We start from the raw sequence: 18,238 nt of genomic DNA on the forward strand, positions 1-18,238 counted from the left end.
AGATTAGACTTTAATTTGCTCTCCAATTTAGCCCAGGAGGGCATATCTTAGTTAAAGAAGGTTTAAATTAAGGATTTAATAGCAATTTTTATCGATTTATCTTTGTAAATTGAACTCATTGTTCTTTTTTTTCAGAATATAAAGTTTAGTTTTTTGATGAATGTGTATTGAAGTTTTTAATCCTTTTGGATGCGTAAACAAATCTGGTTTTTAGGTTTCTTTGTTCCCCCTTTTGTGTTCTTTACAGTTTGATAAGGTAACTTCTCAGCTCTTCTATTTTATCGTAATGAATTTGTTTTGGGGGTTTTAAAGTATCCGACTTTTCAGACGAGAGTCTCCTTCTTTGTACCCTTTCTTATCATGGTTCTCTGTGGTAAATGAAAATTCTTTGAATTTCGTTTACCTTTCTCATCCGAAAGGATGGTATATATTTATTAGTCAACCTAATTTCTTTACCTTATATAAAAAAAAAAAAAAAAAAAAATCAATGTACTAACTACCAAGTACCAAGTATGGACTCGAATATGGACTCTTATTTTAGTGTCTTTCTTTACCAAAATCCCAATTCTTTGGTTGAACCCAAAACCCGCCTCTAGGCTCAAACCCTAAACGCACCTCTAACCATAAACTGCGATTATACGGCAGCCGACGACGATAGTGACCGGCGAAGACGACGACGACCAGCAAGAAGGATAAATCCCTCTTTTTTGTATTCCTATTTCGAATCCATCAATTATTTAGTAAGTATGATTTTAATCTTTTTATTGTTTTTAATTTCATATGCTTATTTGAATTGAACCTCATACGAATTTGCCCTTAAATTAGTACTGTATTAATTTGCTATTCAATTGATATTAATTTGTTCTTAATTTCATATGTTTCATCTGATTTTACTGATGATGAGGATTTGTCCAATAGTGTGCTAGTTAATGAATGAATGCTTTAAACTTTGAGCTTTGCTTATTTGATTTTCAGGGATAATGTACATGTGCTAGTTAATGCAAGTGAAATCAGTGGTGTTTGAATTTTATTTTTGCGTATACCTTTCCAATTACAAAAAAAATGCATTAATTACTCTAGATAATTGTCCTCTTATTCTTTTGAGGTAAATCCAGTAGAAGAATAAGAAGATGGTGGCCGAAATTGGTAGTGAGAGAAGGATAGTGTCATAATTTGGAGTGGGTATAATGCAATTCTTTCGTGTAGCGGAAGAGGCTTTGTGGATTTTGGGATGAGCCATGCCGGGTTTTGGGCAAGTGGTTTGCTGCTTTCGCTTAAAAATAATATCTACCATGAGGGGTTGTGGCCGAATTTTAATAGTGACCAAAGGAGTGGTGGTCGAATTTTAGTAGTGAGATAATGCAATTTTGGTGGTAATTTGGCCAAGAGGCTGGTGGCCAATAATTTTGGTGGTGGTTGACCAAAGGAGTTGCGGCAAAACATTAATAGTGGGTTTGTGTAAGGTGGATTAAGGGTGGTGGTAGTGGAAGAAGATTAACTCTTAATTAAGGCGTTAACTTTTATCAAGAGCCTCACCCTACCACATTTGAAGACCATCTCAATCAAAGCTTTAGGGTTATGATCGACTCAATAAGTTAATCAGTGATCATATATCTTATATCTTGGGCCATTGAAATTAAGAAACCGTTGCTTAGGAATTAGAAGATGAGTTTTTAAATTCTAAATTTCCAATTAAAGAAGAAAAGAGTTGGGAATTCGGGTCTTAGAAAAAAAAAAAAGAGGGTAGAGACTAGAGAGTCAGGGTGAGAAATTAGAAAAGCATTGCTTCGTTTTTACTAAATTAGATTTTTTTTCTTTTCTTACCACTATTATTATTTTAAAACTCTGAACAATGGGCCCCTTTCTAGCCTGGGCCCTAGGCCGCCGTCCCTCCAGACGACCCTCAGAACCGGGCCTGTATGGCATCATTCTTCCCTTGAAGTTCAATGTGAAAGAGACGGACATTACCCCTCGCTAGTAGTTCTGATACGAATGCGAGCTTGTATCCTAGCCTAATTATGACATCCATAATCGTATCAAGTTTACTCTTTTTATTTTTTGGTCTGTCCAAGTCGATAGTTTACGTTTCTTTTTTTTAAGTATATTTGTTGTAGTAGAGACTAGAGGCCAGAGGGTAAGTGTGAAGATTTCTACCTAAAAGCCTATCCAAAAATGCTATTGATGACAGAGTATTGATTAGGAATTTTAGCTAGTGGTGTGTGGTATACTTCATTAGCTTTTGTGTGCGTATCTTGCAGTACTTGATTAAAATTATTTGCAGGATATAGTTGCTCAATAAGAGTTAGCCTTGAGCAGTATCTCATGGGTCATAACAAGCCCAGGCGAGTGAAAAATCATCGTTCCCAGCGAGCCCAACCTAGCTCCAGCTATGATCCTTCTGTTGAAGGCGAGTCGCTTCCAAACGAGCACACAATAGATAACGAAACCGAACTTGCAGGACCCAAAGTCCAGCTTGCCATGTGGGATTTCGGACAATGTGACTCAAAAAAGTGCACTGGTCGGAAATTAGCTAGGTTTAACTTGTTGAAAGAATTGCGAGTGACAGCTGGTTTCGGGGGTGTTGTCCTAAGCCCTGTCGGGACAAGTTGTGTCTCGAGAGAGGACTACTCTTTGATCAAACAGCGAGGGTTGGCCGTTGTAGATTGTTCGTGGGCACGGCTGGGTGATGTGCCATTTGTGAAGCTACGGTGTGCTGCTCCTCGCTTACTACCTTGGCTGGTGGCAGCCAACCCGGTGAACTACGGCAGGCCATGTGAGTTATCTTGCGTGGAAGCTTTGTCGGCTGCGTTGATCATTTGCGGTGAAGAGGAAACTGCGAATTTGTTGCTTGGCAAGTTCAAATGGGGGCACGCGTTTCTGTCACTTAATAAGGAGTTGCTCAAGGCTTATTCGGAATGTAAAGACAGCGTTGAGATACTCTCAGTTCAAAATGCTTGGTTGTCTCAGGAAACCTCGAAAACAGTGAAAGTCGTGCAAGGTAAAGAAGATAATGATGGGGAACTGAGTGACGAAGAAGGTAACTCTTGTGAGTCCGATGATGGGCTTCCACCATTGGAAAGGAATGTAAATCATCTGAAGTTGGAGAGCGAGGAGGAAAGTGAATCTGAAGAGACTGAAGAGTAGGGTTAACCTTGTAGCCACAGTTTTGATTTTTGTCAGCTTTTAGATGTTGGGCATGGTATTAAATCTCGGTTTGGAATCTTGATATCAGAAATAGTTGTCTTGGCCTGATCCCAATCATTGTGTCATAGCAACAGCCCCCCAAAATCTTCGAAATCTTGATAACTCAGTTTGCGAGGTGCTGGTTAGGTTTAATCAGGTTTAATTAGGTGATAAATAAGTTGTAAACAAACTGTGCAACAGCAAGCCGATTGTCAGCAATACAATAAGCGGAGGGATTCATGATGTTCTTGCTATTGGTTATTAATGTAGTAGTAATCTTTGGACGTCAAACCCTTGTATATTAAATCCCAGAAGGAAGGTAAGGCTTGTGTTTTTTTTACCTGTTTTTTTTTTCGCCTTCTTCACTTGAAGTACAATGCCGGGCGTTGTGACGTTTGAGTTATCAAAGTAAATATTTTCAGATAATCGTATTTTGCAAACTGTATCAATTATATATTGTGAAAACTTTGGTAAAATAAACCTCATTTACCATCAAAATCAAATGAGAATATTATGAATAGGGTGTTATAAATCCTCTCTCTTCTAGTAGCTAATGTGTTAAAAGTTGTTCGATCATCGAGTTTCGCACTTTCGCCTTCCTAATACACTCTTTAGAGATCTCTTGCAAATAGATCAGCAGGGTAAATGTTTAGGACTACAAAAGTAATCAAACACAACTAGTCTTTCATCATCACAGTAAAAACAAGAGACAACTTCAAACAAAGTGATTGAAAAAGAGAGAGGCAGTTTTGCATAACGCTTCTTAGAGACACTGACAGTCTTTCACCTGCGTCCGACGGTTCTGGTGCGTTGTTCACAAACTCTAACACCTGAGTAGTTTCTGTATACAAGAGTATCATCGTATAAGCTGGGCATGAATAAAGAAACAATACTCTGGCCGGTGTGCGTTGACAACTTTCTCCAAGAAAGTAAGTACAACCAAATCATACCGGAACAAGAACAAACCTGATTTTCGTACAGCGCTGATCAGCCTTGTCTCGCAGTTTCATGTCAAGCTTGTTGTTAGAAACGATCTGCCTGAAACGACCATCTGAGTAGTCCTCCTGTCTATTAAGATGCCAGTCTGGTGTCTTCAACTCCCGTGGATTTGCCAAAATCATCAGGAGATTACCAAGCTCTGCAGCCGTCAATACGCCACCTCCAAATATCTTTCTCAACATTATTGAATTGTTAAAGCTACATACAATACATAATTACTAATTAGAAAAATCCCGATTCTAACAACATTGTAACTGATTAGTACTCCGTAGAAGACAAACCTAGGCATGCCTTTCCCATCATGTATAACTTGTGACCGTTACAGGTAAGAAATTGTGTTAACAAAAATGGCAAAAAGATAAAAGAAAAAAACCATATGTAGCCGTCGATGTCAATGCCAGCCTTCTTGCAGCAAATAAGAGCATAACATTTGCCAATACCGTTGATGGACGACAATGCAAACACGAGCATATGCAGCCCATCACTACTAGTGTTTAATATACGCAAAATATTATCGAAATCTTCGGGTGTTACCAGAAACTGTTTATATGTTTTTTTGAGTATATGCAAAATTTGTTGGAAATCCTGGCTTGCTGGCAAAGACTTCTCCATACGTAACCGAGTCTGTTCCATTTCTGTTTTGAGATAACGCCAAATTGCTAGCCGTGACTCTTCTGGTAACATCTGATCAATTTCAAAACATTTACAACAAATCATCAGTCACCGTCCCATACGTGATAAGTATCATATAAAGATAAACAAATGACTGAAGACGGATCGAGTAGTCAATAACCATACAAAAACACAGATATAATAAATGCAGTACCTTTTTTTTTTTTTTTTTTCTCTGAATCTTTGATTATGGCCTCTGTTGGAGTGATTAGCGAAGCGGCTGCGCACGCTTTATCACAAAATATTTCTGATAGCGTAGACAAAATTATAGAATTATAGAACTGAAGAATATATATATATACGTATTGGGTAGGGTTGGCCTCCAAAGTCAAAACGGTGCTTGTAGAAGAGATTTTTTTTTTTTTCTTAATTGAAATTAAAATCCAAACTATTAAATAAAAAATAAAACGGGTTTCAAAGTTTTCAAACTATTTATCAAAAATAAGTTGGATTTGGTTTTAACCCTAAAACAATAGGTGATTTCAAAATGTTAGTAATCCTTGAAATAATAAAGAATAAGCAATATATTAACTCGTCCACACTGGATCGGCCCTGGTCCGGCCCATACATTTTATGGGTCCACATCGGTCCTGACCAACATAACTATGGTCCAGTCAAATCAATCGGTCCACAATTTTACCCTTGTTTGGTCTTCATTCACTAAGTTTGATATGATCCGATTTGGTCCTAGTTCGAGCCCCGGACCCAAGAATAACACCCCTAAATATGGTTATATGTCAAATATTTCCTTATACTTATATGATTGAGACTTGAGAGTTTGTTGGAATCGATTAATACAAAGAATCGATTCAATACATTTCTTGTGTACCCAAGGTTTTATATTGGATTCACATTTCGAATCAACGCATATTGATTTTGATTGATTGCCTTAATTTTGTTGTTACTTGTAAATACTATTCATTTTTTATTTTATCTTTCAAATAATTCCGGCAAGAAGTCCGAACCCTTTTTTTTCAAACTCTCCAATAAAAAAAATACATCAATAAAAAATAAAAGGTAGAATCAATACATATTTTTTTCTCCCACAAAATCTTATTTGTGCCTATTCATCTTCTACTAGGCCCTAATTCCTTTTGTTCACTAGAAGTGCAACATATCACTAAACAATATAATCAAATTAATGGAGTCATATAATAAATAAAATAGGCAAATTTTACGAAAATAACTCAACCTTTTGTTTAGTCTTCTAAAAATAACCCAACCTTTCAACTTAAACAATAATAATCCAACCTTTGCATTTTCGTCACAAAAATATCCTATTACTCAACTAAATTGCATTTTTAGCAAATAAAGGAATAATATTTTGTAAAATATTTGAATAAATCTTTAAAATCAAATATATTATATAAAAAAAGTTGGATTATTATTTTAAAATACGATATTTTGTCAGATGACTTTCCATCACAATAATAAAATCCAACCTTTGTATTTTACAGATAATATCAAAAAAATTTTAAATTTTAAATTTAAAAATTTGGATATGGATTAAATTAATATTTTTTACATAATTATCATATATTAAAGATGTATTAAAGTATTATACAAAATATCAATCCTCAATTTGCTAAAATTGCAATTTAGTTAGGTAATGGGACATTTTTGTGATGGAATTATTATTGTTTAAAATTAAAAGTTGAGTTATTTTTAGAAGACTATGCTAATTATATTTAATATAGTTATTTTATTAAGTTGAATAGTATTCTGCTGTCGGAGCCAGAATTTAAAGTCAGTAGGGTGGAAAATTTCAGCGGGCAACCTCTAAAAAATCAGGAAATTTTAACTAAAAATTTTGAAATCTTCAAATGTCAACGGGGGAGGCCGCCTAGCCCCTCCCTCGCTCCATTACTCTTGAATGGAATTTTGCAAATTCAATATAAAAGATTAATTAAGGGTGTTGCTCTTTCATGTACATGATTTACTCAATTATATACTTAATTTCCCATTTTGCCCTTGTCATTTTAACACCCATTTTTTTCAATTTTGTATTTTTTTTCCAATTCTCACTTTTAATTTACTCCCTCCACCTATCTACCACCACCGTTACCAGCTACCGCCACTCCTCCCACCGTACGCCACCCTCTCCCTCCTCTCCACAACCCCACTAACCACAACAACCTTCGTCCCCGCACACACTAGTGAAATCAAATTAATAATAGTAATAATTGGCAACGTAGTCAACAAACTCAACATGCCATTGCTTCTAATTGACTATGCAATCAACATGACATCTGCCACTGAAATCAGATTGGGTAGTACATATTCAAAGCACGAATTGGCTAATTATCCCCTACACAAAATTGTTTTTTACCTATAATTTTAGAAACACAAACCCTAATTATTTAAATAAGAAAGCCAATGTCTACTTCATCCGTTATTTGCACTAGTATCACCCCTAATTCAATTTGCATTTAATTTATTTGATACACAAAAATTTGATGCATAATTACCGATGATTTATCACTTGATTAATATGAGAATTAAGATCAATAAAGTATTTTGATGAAAATTTGATTAATTTTGAAGAGAAACGGAAAAGAGATGTTTTTTGTGGGGGTTTTAGAGAGGCGTTTGGTTCGTGGTCTACAAGAAAGGGAAAGGAAATCATGCTCCTTCATTCCCTTTTTTATTGTTTGTTTCACCATTTTTCCAATACCCTTTCCCCTCTTCATTCTCTCCCATACTCCCTAAACCCTCTATTTCCAGTCACGTCACCCCCCAAGAGAATGAAATTTCATTCCCCACCATGCATACTACTATTGTCATACATACCATTGTGAACCAAACGCCCCCTTAGAGGAAGGGCATGAAGTGTAAAAATTATGAAAAAGAGTCCATAAAAGAATAAAATTTGTACATAAATGAGCAATTATGTTAATGGGAAAGACTATGTAAATTTTTGCTGCACCCTATACACCAACACACTTAACACATGTGGTGCGACCAACCAATTAAAACCTTCCAAACTTACAACTCAACTTGATAAGATAACTACTGCATCACAAAACAAACGGCGTTAACAATTTAACATAACACACTCAATATTTATATAAAACACAGGTTTCTTTCCATTGCTTCTTTTTTCTAGATCATTATTACACCAACATCATTCAAATCTTCTTCTCTTCATGTTCTTTCATCATTTTAATTCTTATTCTCTTGATGTTCTTTTGGTGTGATAAGAAAAAAGGCAGAGTAACATGTAAGCATTTTTTTCTTCTTATACTGGGTCTTTACTAAAATTGAAATTAAATCATAATATCAGCAAAATAGGATAAATAAATTACTAATGGTAATGGTAGTGTTAGTAATTAGGTTTACAGATAAAAACAATCGTTCATAAAATAAATTAAAAGCATTCACAGTTGTTGTCTACCTAACTAGCTTTTTACCTCACTAATGCTTATAGAGAAGTGAAAATTGTTGCCACAAGACGTGCGCGTGAAGGCAAAGCGGGTAGCCGATGTAGCAGAAGCAATTGTAGAATTACAGCGAGTGATGGCTTTCTGATTACCATCAATCTTGTCTGTCCGCTCAACTGCCGCTTGAGATTGAATCTCTTATGGTGGTTGATTTGGTTAATTTCAGTACCTTTGTTAGATTGTCGAGAATAAAATAATTAGTATAGCACATTCTTGGGTTGTCAACAGTGGTGAAGCTGGGGGCTAGCAGGGGCGGTTACTCCCTGGAGGATGAAATTTTCGAAGTTTTTAGTTAAATTTTTCGAAATTTTTTTGAGTGTACCTTATGAAATTAGTCGTTCGCCCCCCTCCTAAAATTTTTCGGGCCCCTCTAAGTTCAAATCTTGGCTCCGCCACTGGTTGTCAATGAAAAGGCTTATGAATTTGTTAACCTTAGATAGAATGAGGAACATACAAATACAAGTTTGTAACTTGTAAAATTCTGAACTAAGAAAAGATATCGGAATGACTTTTACTCCATAGCTAAGTTACTATTCCGACAATCTTTTGATCAAAATTACTTGTGGCATCACTTTTATTAGGATATTAGGCCCATTAAGGCCACCTATTGTCTAGGGTTAGGGTTTTCCCTAATATGGTTTATTATATATATGCCAATGTATTGAATCAGATCATCAATAATACAAATCTCCACCTTTATGAATTATCTCCATCTAGAATTTAACATGGTATCAGAGCCTCTTTTCTAAGAGGACTCTTAAAATCGCTTCCGCAATCTTGCCGGTGGGCGAAAATTCATGGCGCTCACCGGTGGGATTTTACAATAGTCTTTACTAAAATCACCTTAAAAAAAACATTCTTCAATCTCTACGCATGCTATTTGCTTGAATTGATCACAAAGCCATAGCTTGCAATTCATGCTGTAGCTTTGTTGTTGATTGGCCATTCATGGATCTCAATAAAATAACCAAAACAGCACGACAAAAAATGGAGCAAACATTCTTCTTTCTTTGAAATTTTAATTAAAATTCTTCAAAATTTGTTCAAGGTGGTACCTAATTTGATTTATTTGGAGTTCGAAAAGCTTAACGTTCTCCAGATCTTGAAATTGACGGACAATTTTCCGTTTTATTGATATTTGTCAGGTTCGATTAGGGTTCCTGCAAATTAACTCATTTTCGACAAGTCCGAAAAACTTAACGTTCTTGTTCGAAGAAATTTCTAGCGAGTCTTAATACTCGTTTATATATCTTACCAACCTTGTGAGAAGAAATTAATTAAGACGGAGAAGAGATGAAGATTTTGATTTTCTCTTCATGAAGATGAAGAATAGATACGATTTCTTTTTACATTTTTTATTTGTATTTCTCCAATCGTAAAGTTCGTACTATGTACTGCCTTTACGATTGCGGGAGGGTATTAGGATATTAGGCCCATTAAGGCCACCTATTGTCTAGGGTTAGGGTTTTCCCTAATATGGTTTATTATATATATGCCAATGTATTGAATCAGATCATCAATAATACAAATCTCCACCTTTATGAATTATCTCCATCTAGAATTTAACAACTTTGATTCAAACAACTATAGAGAATATATCATAAAGATACGCAAAATATTCCTGAAGATTTTATCATTGAAAAGTTTTATCTTTTATATAGTAAATATAATCTCTTTATTTATAGTAGATTTTGTATAGGAAATTCTTTCCTTGTGATTTACCATGTATCACGGCTAGTGTATCAATTAGGTAGATTTAGCTTATGAATCCTCTTGTATAAATAGTGCTATTGTGTTAATGTAATTCATGCAATTCTCAATGATAAAACCGTTCTCTTATATTTTCTCTAAACTCTATCATGGTATCAGAGCCTCGTGCTCTTGATAGAGGGTAACACCTCAGAGTAGATCCTTAGGCCGAATCACCCACCCAAAACCCGATTTCGCTTGGCCTATACCTACACCTCTCTTCCGCTGCCACCAACCCTAGAATTGCATCAAAACCCCTCATATATATTTTGGCTACCACCCTTTTAACCACCACTCCGAAAACTATGGCCAATACTTTTTTTTTTTCACAACCGTTAAAATAACAACCCTGCTCACGGCCTTTGAAACCTGGGCATAACCTTACGACCACCATCTGTTGTCACAAAACTACCAACCTCTTGGTACAAACCAACATCACAGCCAAAAACACTCGTCTTGAGATTTGCTTATTCAAACTTGCACAATATTTTTTTTTTCTACTTTAACGTAAAAACCGGCCCCACCCATAATTTTTTACCTTGATAAATATCAAAGAAGGGATCCATCCCACACCACAACCCTTAAACCAAACCCGTGATATACTAATATTATGGTGACATCCGTCTCGACCACTTTCAAGACTCGGCCAACACCTTCCCGACCACCACAAAAATTGCATATTACCACCAAATTCCGCACCAACCAACCACGATGATTATTAGTAATATTATTATTATTATGACCGTATTAATACGACAAACCCAACCGCCTCGATGCCCTTCATCGTCACGGCTCTCCATAACCGAATTGGTGAATTTGTTCATTAATTACCACCTTTGTTTCACCCACACACTACCCAATTCTAGCGACCCACCCGTCTACATCACCGCAACGTGTGGCGCACCTAATGTTTCGCCCATCACTCCATAAGTGCATTCATCATAGCCACCTTGAAGCACAAGAAAGCTCATGGCCCATGTTGTGACCATATTATATATATCCGATCACTTTCAACCTTCAAATTCCTCACCTTGGGACATACTATCTTTCTTTGTAACCTAATTTCACACAACAACAACAAAAATGATATTCCACGCAGCAAACAATCCCATGCATCTTGCCATTATGGCAAACCCAAATCTAGCTCCTTCATGGCTCACAAACTTCAGTCTTTCATCATGCTAGACACACCCTATGGAAATTCCTAGGACCAAGGATGATTAACACCTGCGCACCCACCTACAAGCTTTGGCGCACCGTGGTTGTGAGACCTGGTTGTACGACCGCCATTGAACCCCATGCTCGATTTATATTTGCCGCCGCCAGTTTCGGACCATCAAGTCCCTCCGATTAATCATCCCCTAAACCTTCGTTTACACAAGAACACACCAAATTGCACCCACCATCTCAACAACGGTTGGCCCACCCCTATGGCCATCCAACAACCCTGATAATTACCAACTTCATTACAACCCATAAACCCTAACCCAATGCCGACACCTATCTCCTTTGTTCAACCCACCAATGAATCAAAGACACCAACATTCAAATGACCACTTCACACAACTCATTTCTCGAAGATCGAACTTACTCTTCGACCGTTCGTCTTGCGGGAGCGTATATAGAATATATCATAAAGATACGCAAAATATTCCTGAAGATTTTATCATTGAAAAGTTTTATCTTTTATATAGTAAATATAATCTCTTTATTTATAGTAGATTTTGTATAGGAAATTCTTTCCTTGTGATTTACCATGTATCACGGCTAGTGTATCAATTAGGTAGATTTAGCTTATGAATCCTCTTGTATAAATAGTGCTATTGTGTTAATGTAATTCATGCAATTCTCAATGATAAAATCGTTCTCTTATATTTTCTCTAAACTCTATCAACAACCACTTTCAATTATGAAGAGTTATGAATGTACTACGGCTTTATATCAGTTAGGTTGAAAGAATGAAATACTTTGTATTACACCCACAAACACTACCTACCTGCTGCATCAAAAAAATTCTATACTTTTCCACGCTTGTATATACAAGTCTCAGCGAAATTAATACGTAAACAAAGAATACAAAATGTACACAAAAGGAACCGAATGGAACTAATCATCCTTTTCAGCTAAAAGTTGATGTATGAAAAAGAGTAAATTAAAAATAACTCCCTTTAAAAATTTAGTTTTTGAAAATTACTCGCTTATATAATTTTTTTTTATTAAATTACTCCCTTAAGATGCACTTTTGTTAAAAATTGCTTCAAAAGTCTAATTTAGGCGACTTATTCCGTATGTTTATGAACTTATTCCGTTTGTAACTTAGTCAATTTATATTTTTAAAGGTATAACAATGGAGAATAAGTTCAAAAACAAACGGAACAAGTCACCTATATTGGAGTTTTGAAGCAATTTTTAATAAAAGTGTATCTTAAGGGAGTAATTTTAGAAAAAATTATATAAGGAAGTAATTTTAGAAAATTGAATTTTAAAAGAAATTTATTTTTCATTTACTCTATGAAAAAAAATACAAAAAAAAATGCAAGAATGGACAAACCAATATTTAGGCTTACGATCATCGATTAAACAAAAATGAATAAAAAATAACTAAAGTACATAGATGCCTAAAGCGATGGGGTGTATATTTCCCCGGACTTTCGATTTTCATGCTTGAGATGCATATTTGTATTACCTGAAACAATAAAAACATCACACCTTAAGTAATAAAGCACTAACCTCTGAAATCTAAGACATATACAACAGGAAGCACTACAAAATGAACAAAATTTACTACAAATTGAAGCTCAACAATAAAATAGTAAATGACAGGGGAAAAATACTAATCGTAGTCATGTTATTACTTCTCTTGAGGCCTGCGTTTTCTATTCCTTTCCAATGCTCCTTTTAATAATCTAGCATTAGACTTACCTTTGGCCTCTTTTTAGTGGGATTCTTAATTTTTATAACACGAGAAGAATCACATACATCTATCTCTGCCTCCGAGTCATTTTCTGAATCAGAAGTATTTTCACATGTCAAATTTATGGTTGTCATATGATTTTCTCTCTCTTTTGCCCAAGCAGTTAAGTGCTTCTTTGCAATGTTGAAACCCCTAGAATCTAGCACACTATTGTCAATTGACTTGTAAGCTTTGAGCATGAGTTCAGATCTTGCTAACGTGGCCGAAAATAATCCGCAAGAATTACGACTTAAGTAAGTAGTTTCCACCACCCTTTCTCCTTTTTTTACATCCTTTGTCTAGCGTTTAAGCACGTAACAAGATGGGATAGAGCTCACCCCATTCAAATTAAATACTTTCAAGGCATGACAACATAATAACCCCAAGGTTTCGAACTTCTTACAGGAACACGTGACTGATAAACGTACATGATTGAAATGCACATAGAATTGTGATGTTTGTGTCTCCTGTCGCAGGATATATATCAGTTCTTCCTTGTTGGTTGTAATCTCAACTAGTACTAGGTGTAAGGTATCATAGAGCTCTTTTCGAAATTCAGTAAATATTTTGACGGTATAAATCCCAACGGCTTGCCGTAAAATACCACTATCTCGGGCAGCATGTAATGGCACTCCCTGCTTTCCTCGGAAGTCTAACTTTCGTTCTTTAGAAGGCCATCTTCCAGCCACTTTTTGTATATGGTAAACAATTTGAGATAAAGTCATCGTTTGCAAGAAATTTTGCGGAAAACACTATTTTTACTTTCACTTTGTCCAGCTGAAAAGATATCTAGGCTAAAGGCCGGACACCAGTTTTGTCGAAGGTCATACAAATAAGAAAGCCATTTATGATCAATAAGATTATAACCAGCGATCATTTTTGTCCAACATGTTTCAAACTCCATCTCTGATTTGCAGCCATAAACACATTTTCCAAAACTTTCCTTAAAAACCGGATTAGCTAAATGATGACTCAAATGTTTTCCTGCGTTTTGAGATAAATGCCACATACATAATCTATGTCTAGTGTTAGGAAATACCTACCTGCTTGATAGCATTTTCCAGTGCTTTGACTTGATCAGTAAATATGGTAACGGGGTGTCGATTGCCCATTTCTTCTAAGAAAATCTTAAAAAGCCAAACAAAAGTTGGAGTCGTTTTATCAATTAAGAAAGCACGGCTAAACACCACGTTCTTTTTTTGGTGGTTGATTCCAATGAACGGAGCACGTATCATTCCGTATTTGTTTGTGCGGTGGGCAGAATCAAATATAATAACATCTCCAAAACAATCTTAGTCTATTAATGACTTACCATCTCTCCAGAAAAAGTTTGCCATATCACATTCCGAGTCTAATTGGAGGCTATAAGAAACATCGGGTCATTTTTATGTTGTTGCTTAAACTGGTTAACAAGGATTTGAGCATCTCCCGCTTCCAAGAGAATCATTTTGCGTGTTTGAATATGATTATTAAGATTCCCTAGAGTGAATGGGACCTTCTTTTCTCCGCCATGTTCATCAGCTAGATATGCAAAGGTTTGGGTAGCGCCAATACCCGCTGCAACCATTGAAGAAATAATTTTCTCATTCGCTATGTTTATATTTCGAGCGGACCTCAACCAATGTTTTTCACTGTCATCTGCCATCTCATGATTATGTTCATCATAATAATCTGATAGTATCCAAGCACCTTCCATCTCTTTTATTTCAACAAATGCTTTACACCTAGTAAGAACTTTTATACGATTTTCAGATTGGGCTTCCGACTCCCCTTGTTTTGAGCAAACAAATGTCCGACTAGTTATTTTCTCATCCTTGTTCCGTCTAATAATATGTTTTCAGATGCTAAACCCCTTCGAGATAAAATATCTATTATAGTAGTCATATGCACTATCTTCATCAGTAAATGGAATACCGCTTTTAATTTCATTCATCTGCACTTCACGATTTACAAGTATGGGAGGCTCTTCATGGAATGAGTCGACATTATCATTTCCCTAACCGGATGTTCGCCTATTTCACAATGTATTGAAGCCATTACGTGACCTTTTATTATCTCCAGAGAGCATGTAAAGGAAAAATGAAAATACTGAATATACTTTGAGGAAAGAAGCGCGCAATTACAGTGATGGAAATGTGATTACGGGGAAATTTTTTGGAAATATCTTTGGTGTGTTTTAGTCTATTCAATTGGTATAATATTCTTTTTTTTTATAAACACCCAACAGCGTATTATACCACAGCTAATAAATCCTTTAATGCCGAGTTTACAATGTCAGAAGGGAAGTCATCCGACCAAACTTGTCTACCCACTAGCCAAGGATAGAAGCGAGCAAGTTAATGAGCAACCGAATTAAATTTACGACGAACGAAAGAAAAAACTAAAAGATTCAAAGAACGAACAAGTAGATAAAATATCAAAGTAGACTAGATGAATATCGCTTCGACCATGCTTCTTCAACCGAAGCTCTTCCACAACGCTCAAGCAATCACTCTCAAAGATAACATGCTTGATTCCCGCTCTATCTGCTTCATGGGCTCCGTGTAAAATCGTTATTGCTTCCGCGAACTTTGTTTCCATCTCAACAACCGCCTGTAACGCCACACACCACTCGACACTCACCTGACTGTTACGACAGACCACCCCCATCCAACTCCTAGCCCCATAATCAAGCCCGCATCCACGTTGATCTTAGCCACGCCAACCCCAGGTACCTCCTACCTTAGGTCAGCTGCCATATCACCTACCATCAACTCGACTCGCTCCCATATCCCGCATAATGTCATCCACCCAATCTTGCACACTTTTATGTTCCCTCCCCCGTCCAACCTCCAACTCCAGGCCCTCCCAAACCCCTCCAACCCAGCCACAATCCTGGACCATATGGAGACAAGTCTCCACGTAGTCATGGCATCGTGGACACATAGTATCCGTCAATTCCGATCGGGCTGCAATATTCTTCTTAGTAGCTATAGCATCATTGCAAAGCTGCCAGAAAAACACTTTTATATGAGGCAATACTGAGGTTTTCCAAGTGACATTCCAAAGCCTCTTTTCATTCGCATAGTCAGACGATACCACCATCTCTATCCCGTCGCCATTAAGTGCGTGATAGGCATATTTCACGGAGTATTCTCCGTCTTTTTCCAGGTTCAAACACCACTTATCTATGGGTTTAGCATGACTAAGTCGAATATTAAGAATACAACTCGCCTCAAAGGGCAAAGAACACGACTTGGACTCTCGTAGCATTCCACCCACTACCATCCTCCGACATAAGATCAGCCACAAGAAGGTCATTTGCCTGACCCGTAGGTGAAATGATGCATCTCGTTTGCATACCATGCACCCAAGGATCTTCCCAAACTCTCGTGCTTAGGCCATCCCCTATCCTCTTCTGGACACCCATATCGAGAACACCACGAGCCCACCATATCCCTCACCATGTGTAACTCGGGTTATGTCCCGTCTTGGATTCCATGAAAGACGAATTTGGGAAATGTTTTCCTTTTAGAACTCTTACCATTAAGCATTCCGAGTTAGTAACCAAACGCCATGCTTGTTTCCCGAGGGGCGCCATATTAAACTTTTTGAAATCACAAAAACCCATTCCGCCACGACATTAAGCCGACACATCTTCTCCCATGCCACCCAAGGTATCTTCCTCCTGCCATTCTCACTCCCCCACCAAACCGGGAAACAAGAGATCGCAATTTATCACAAAAATTAGCCAGGAGCTTAAAAATACTTATAGCATAAGTAGGAATAGATTAGCCTATAGCCTTTATCAAAGTTTCCTTACCCGCTTTGGAGAGCAGCATTCCCCTCCATCCCTGCAACTTCTTGCTAATCCTATCTCGGATAGTCTTAGTGATCACATATTTCGATCGTCCCACTACTGTAAGGAGACCCAAGTATTTCTCCTGCTCCTCAACCATTCGAACATTGAGTACACCTAGAATAGCCTGTTTTCTTGCCCAAGTCGTGCCCTTGCTGAAGGAAACCGTCATTTTATCAAAGCTCACAAGTTGGCCCGAGGCCTTCTCGTAGTCACATAAGATGTCACGCACACACCTCGCTTCCTCTCCTTTGCCTTCACAAAAATAATGCTATCGTCTGCAAAAAAGAGGTGAGAAACAACGGGAGCAGACGGAGTAATACTAATACCATGTAGGGAACCATTCTCGATCGCCCGCCTAATTATGCTCGAAAACACTTGAGCACATAGGGTGAAAAGATAAGGAGATAATGGGTCATCTTGCCGAATCCCTCTTTCCAGCCTGAACTCCTCGGACAACATCCCATTCACACTCACAACATATGAGACCGTCTCAATACACGTCATAACCCGATTAACCCAGTGATTCTCAAATCCCATAGCATTTGAAACCGCTCGCAAAAAGCTCCACTCCACTCTATAATAGGCCTTAGACATATCAAGCTTAAGCGCCATGTGACCGCCCCCACTTCTAGAATTTTTCATATGGTGGAATAATTCGAACGCAACAAGGACGTTATCGGTAATAAGTCGGCCAGGGGTAAAAGCACTTTGGTTTTCCGAAATGACATCCCCCAAAAAGACCTTTAAGCGATTAGCCAGTACCTAATAAATTAATTTATAAATAACATTACAAAGGCTAATAGGTCTAAACTCACCATTTTGTCCGGGCTTTCTTTTTCTAATCAATACAATATTTGTTTTATTAAGGCCCTCCGGAATTGGAGGTCCATTAAGTGCACTCAACACCGTGTGAATCATAGAGGGACCAAAAATATGCCAATAATTTTGATAAAAGAGACCATTCATACCGTCAATTCCTGGAGCTTTGAGCATACGCATTTGGTTTAGAGCAAAAACCACCTCCTCTTCACTATAGTTGCTGTTAAGACCAGCGTTCATTTCCTCCGTCACTCTACCCTCCACACCGATCAGCATATCACCAAATCCCAAAGGTCGGGAGCTGCAAAATAACTTAGAAAAATAGGACACGACACACGAAGCAATATCACGGTTATTATTATGAGTTATCCCATGGTCATCTACAAGTTTAGCAATATGATTCCTGGCTTTCCGTTGCCCTGCTTTTCTATGGAAGAACTTGGTATTACGATCCCCATCACGTAACCATAAGGCTATAGACCGCTGCCTCCAAAAGAATTCCTCCTGTCTAAGAAGATGAGCTATTTCTCGAACCAGCTTCTGCCTTTCTTTCACCAGTTTCATTGATCACTCCCCCTCATT

At 37.2% G+C, this 18,238-nt stretch overlaps 1 protein-coding gene and 1 pseudogene across 2 annotated transcripts; one reads left to right on the forward strand and one right to left on the reverse strand.

Moving 5' to 3' along the window:
- The first annotated feature begins 514 nt into the window (after positions 1-514).
- LOC141596758 (uncharacterized) lies at positions 515-3,474 on the forward strand (annotated as a pseudogene).
- A 305-nt stretch (positions 3,475-3,779) lies between these two features.
- Positions 3,780-5,115, reverse strand: LOC141596760 (small ribosomal subunit protein uS13z/uS13y/uS13x-like). 2 transcript variants are annotated; one of them, XM_074417000.1, is made up of 4 exons: positions 5,009-5,115; positions 4,556-4,866; positions 4,150-4,380; positions 3,780-4,024 (listed from the first exon to the last, which is right to left on the reverse strand). In XM_074417000.1, exons 2-4 carry the CDS (start codon positions 4,864-4,866, stop codon positions 3,967-3,969), a joined length of 600 nt encoding a protein of 199 aa, XP_074273101.1. In that variant the 5' UTR covers positions 5,009-5,115; the 3' UTR covers positions 3,780-3,966. The 2 variants fall into 2 exon arrangements, with proteins under 2 accessions (XP_074273101.1, XP_074273102.1); XM_074417001.1 differs by lacking the exon at positions 5,009-5,115 and having other exon boundaries at positions 4,464-4,574.
- Positions 5,116-18,238: the final 13,123 nt, after the last annotated feature.

Source organism: Silene latifolia, chromosome 8 (assembly GCF_048544455.1).
Source record: "Silene latifolia isolate original U9 population chromosome 8, ASM4854445v1, whole genome shotgun sequence".
NCBI lineage: Eukaryota > Viridiplantae > Streptophyta > Magnoliopsida > Caryophyllales > Caryophyllaceae > Silene > Silene latifolia.

Coding starts and splice junctions, on each gene's coding strand:
- LOC141596760 (XM_074417000.1), bottom strand. CDS start 4,866: ATGTTACCAGAAGAGTCACGGCTAGCAATTTGGCGTTATCTCAAAACA. Junction 4,381..4,555: donor GACATCGACGGCTACATATG/GTTTTTTTCTTT, acceptor TATTGTATGTAG/CTTTAACAATTCAATAATGT. Junction 4,025..4,149: donor CAGCGCTGTACGAAAATCAG/GTTTGTTCTTGT, acceptor TCTTGTATACAG/AAACTACTCAGGTGTTAGAG.